Source organism: Tupaia chinensis, unplaced genomic scaffold (genome assembly GCF_000334495.1).
Source record: "Tupaia chinensis unplaced genomic scaffold, TupChi_1.0 Scaffold142100_1, whole genome shotgun sequence".
NCBI lineage: Eukaryota > Metazoa > Chordata > Mammalia > Scandentia > Tupaiidae > Tupaia > Tupaia belangeri.
Window position 1 is genome coordinate 1,771,877 of NW_006201951.1, and position 3,731 is coordinate 1,775,607.

Below are 3,731 nucleotides of genomic sequence, written 5' to 3' on the forward strand. Positions count from 1 at the left end.
TGGTGTTTTTGGGGGAGCGGCCAGCCGCTGGGGAACAGGTCAGGCCTCCGCATGGCCCCTGCGCCAGGTGGAGGACAGAGCTCGGCTTGCCCTGTGACCGGGCAGCGCGGGCTTCGGCGACGGGCCCAGAGTCGGGGGCCCTGGAGCTGATGGGGAGGGGGTGGCGGAGGCCGCGCCTCCTCAGTGCATGGGGGAGAGTGGGCTCCTCCGGGTGCGCAGACCGCAGGGAAGGTGGCCAAGCCGGGCCAGGCCCGCTGGGGGCTGTCCTTCCGGTGAACTCAGCCCTTATGGCCTGATGACTTGCTTTCTTAGCTTGCAAGAGGGGGCCCCTGCCGGGCCAGTCTCCCCACCCTCCCTCCTTCCAGGGTTCCGGCCCACCACGCCCAGGGATTGGCACTGGTTGGCCTTGTGGCGTGCAGCCGCCTCAGCCACCAGGTGGTGTGCTGGCCTGGGAATTGTTGACTGTTTTAGGCTTTGTTTCTTCTTTGCCATAGGTACGGGAGAGGCCATGAGAAGGAAAGTGATAATCAGCCTCGGGGGGAGTGTCGCACCGCAGTCCTCCAGCCCCTCTGGGATTTGGGGCACGTGGGCACATGTGCATGTGATTTTCAGGCTGCCGGCTGTGGCTGGCCACGTGGGGGTCTAGTGCCTTAACCACTGTGTCACCTGCTAGCCACAGGAGGTGCTGGCTTTTTTTTTTTCTTTTTGGCGAGATTTTTGCCATAGAGCATGTGCGCTCCTGTGGCGACAAGAGACAGAAAGTGAGAAATCACACACACACACACACACACACACACGCACACACCCCCGAGGTAATGGTCACACTGCAGTCCTCCCTCCGTTGTCCTCGGGACTTGGAGCACATATGCACCCATGCCTGGCATGAGTGTCAAGCTTCTGGGTCTGAGACTTGAACCGTGGTCACCCATGTGGGAGTCCAGCCCCTCAACCACTGCACCAAGGTGTTGACTTTTAATGCAGGCAGAACATAACTGACTGCTCCTACGCGGCCACGGGCTCCCCTCCCCACCTCCCCTGTCCGTCGTGACCAGGCCCGTGTCTTTTCAGGTTCGCGCCCCCTGCGTACCGACAGTTCAGCAGCGGTGGAGCCTGTCCCAGCGTGCCCCTCTCCTCCCCCTTGCCCGGAGTACCCAAGCCTGTTTTTGCGACAGTTGACAGACAGGAAAAGTTTGAAACCAGAGTCACCACGCTGGATAATGGGCTTCGCGTGGCCTCTCAGAATAAGTTTGGCCAGTTCTGTACGGTCGGAAGTAAGTGCCGCTGGGGCGTCGGGCCGAGCTGGCCATCAGCCATGACGGGGGGGCCAAGTACGCATTGTGCCGGGCATGGGGGGCATGTCAGCGAGTCGTGTGACAGCGGCCGGTTTTAGAGACCCTCCTTCTCTGGAACCTTTATGGCTTGCACCATGAATGTGAGTGCCGGCCACACGCGTGAAACCACTTTGACGATGGAGGGGACGGACGCTGTATCTCTTGAACAGCCGAGTCTGATGAGGTGGTCACCGCCTTGAAAGCTTTATCTTGATTATTAAGTCTTCCATTTTGAACTTGCGAGTTAACCAGTTTTCTTTTTGTCACCAACCAGTCCTTATCAATTCGGGATCAAGATACGAAGCCAAGTACCTCAGTGGAATTGCTCACTTTTTGGAAAAGTTGGCATTTTCGGTCAGTGTTCAGTTTGTTGTTTTGAGATTCTGGGAGGGACCTTTTAGGGGTTTTCTTTGTTCAAATGGTTGTTTAAGTAGGTTATTAAAATCTCTCTCTCAAAAAAAAAAAGTAGGTTATTAAGTTACTACGTTAGCAGTAAGAAAAGATTCAAGTTTCAAGATAATTTTTTTTTGGAGAGGTTTTTGCTATAGGGCACATGCACTTGCCAGAGAGATACAAAGCGAGAAATCATCCCCCCAGGGGAGATGGCCAGGCCGCAATCCCTTCTCCTTCATTCTCCTCTCGGGATCTTGGGCACACACACACATGCCTGGCGTGAGTTTAAACCTCCAGGTACTCGAACCGCAGTTGGCTACATAGGAGTTTAGCTGCCTAGCTATTACGCTAACTGCTGGTCCTGACAATTTTCTTTTGAAGAGAGATTTTCGCTATAGGGCACACGTACTCGCCAGAGAGAAACAAGACAGAAAACAAGAAATCTCCCCCGGGGGAATGACCACGCTGCAATCCCTTCTCCATTTTCATCTCGGGATTTTGGGCACGCCAGGTCTGGGACTCAAACCGTGGTTGACTATGTGGGAGTCCAGCAACATAGCCATTACACCATCTGCTGGTCCCAGCTTTCAAAGTAAAAAGAAAAATTATTTTTTAAGTAACATTTTAGGGATCAGCTGGTGGCATGATAGTGAAGGTGCTGGATCTCACATGGCCGCTGACACAGTTGAAGTCCTGGACCCGGCGACTTGAAGAGCACGCCTGACGCATGTGCGAGCCCAGAATCCCATAAAGGGGAACGGGGAAGGGACTGCTGTCTGAACATCTCCCACGAGGGGGGTGTTCTCCCCACTTTCTTTCTTTTTAATCTTTCTTTGAGGTTTTTACCTTAGGGCATGTGCATTTGCAAGAGGAGGAAGAGACAGGGAAAGTGAGACCACCCCTCTGGCGCCTGGCCACACCACAGTCCCTCCTCCATTCTCTTCCTGGGATCTTGGACACACATGCACACATGCCCAGCGTGAGTTTCAAGCCACAGGGTCCAGGACTTGAACTGCAGTTGGCCATGTGGGAGTCCAGCAACGTAACAGCTATGCCACCTGCTGGCCTGTCAGTTTCCTTCTTTCTCAGTCTCTCCCTGGCAAGCACACATGCCTTCGAAAAAGGCTTAGTGACAGAGTCTTTTGGTGTCCGGGACTGCTCATCCAGGCCCTCTGACTTATTTCTAGTCTACAGCTCGCTTTGATAGCAGAGATGAGATCTTGCTGACCTTGGAAAAGCACGGGGGAATTTGTGACTGCCAGACATCAAGGTACCCAGCTGTGACACACAGCCCCACTTTGTGTCCAGGGGACAAGAATTCCCCCGAGGTCCCCCAAGGAGAGCCTGTGGAGACGGGTGGGACCCGAGCCCTGGCCGGGGGGTAGGGGTGGGCCGAATGCCCGGGGGCAGCACTGAGGGAAGTGCCTCCCTGCGCCGGGGCAGCCAGGTGTTGGGAAGGCCGAGGGCTGTGCCTAGGTGGTGGACAAGGCTGGAGGCATTCCAGACCTAGGGGCCAGCCGCTGCCATGGCTCCGGGCAGGGAGCTGGAAGTGGCAGTGGTCTGGCACCGGAGGGGTGCGGCACAAGCTCTGACCAGGTGGTGAGCTCCTTCGTAAGCTGGAGGTGGCATGCGCGAGGTGGATGGTGCTGGCTCTGGGCTTTGTACAGGGCCAATCACACGGTGCATCTGGATGGAGGTCCGGCCACCTGTCTTTCGGCCAAGGCTACATGAGCCTGTGCCCGTGTTGGGGAGCGGCTGTGTCTGCTCCACGTGGTCTTGTTTAAGTGCACGGAGGTTCCCGTCCCCTGGGAGTGCACCCTCTGAGATAGGAAGAGGGACAGTCTGTGTGTTGGCGAGGTGCCCTGTCGCAGGTGGGCTCTGTACATGGCATCGCTGGCTTGTCTTCTCCAGAGACACCACCATGTACGCCGTGTCTGCTGACAGCAGAGGCCTGGACACAGTGGTGGGCCTGCTGGCGGGAGGGGTCCTGCAACCCCGGCTTAACAG

General features: G+C 56.3%; 1 protein-coding gene across 1 annotated transcript in view; it reads left to right on the plus strand.

Moving 5' to 3' along the window:
- Nucleotides 1–1,068: 1,068 nt before the first annotated feature.
- PMPCA (peptidase, mitochondrial processing subunit alpha) overlaps nucleotides 1,069–3,731 on the plus strand; it is a gene marked incomplete at its 5' end in the record, with an annotated part of 8,146 nt that continues 5,483 nt past the window's right edge. Inside the window, 4 exon segments of the mRNA XM_027766267.1 lie at nucleotides 1,069–1,271; nucleotides 1,606–1,685; nucleotides 2,912–2,994; nucleotides 3,636–3,703. Of these exon segments, the coding sequence (XP_027622068.1) occupies nucleotides 1,069–1,271; nucleotides 1,606–1,685; nucleotides 2,912–2,994; nucleotides 3,636–3,703 (434 nt within the window).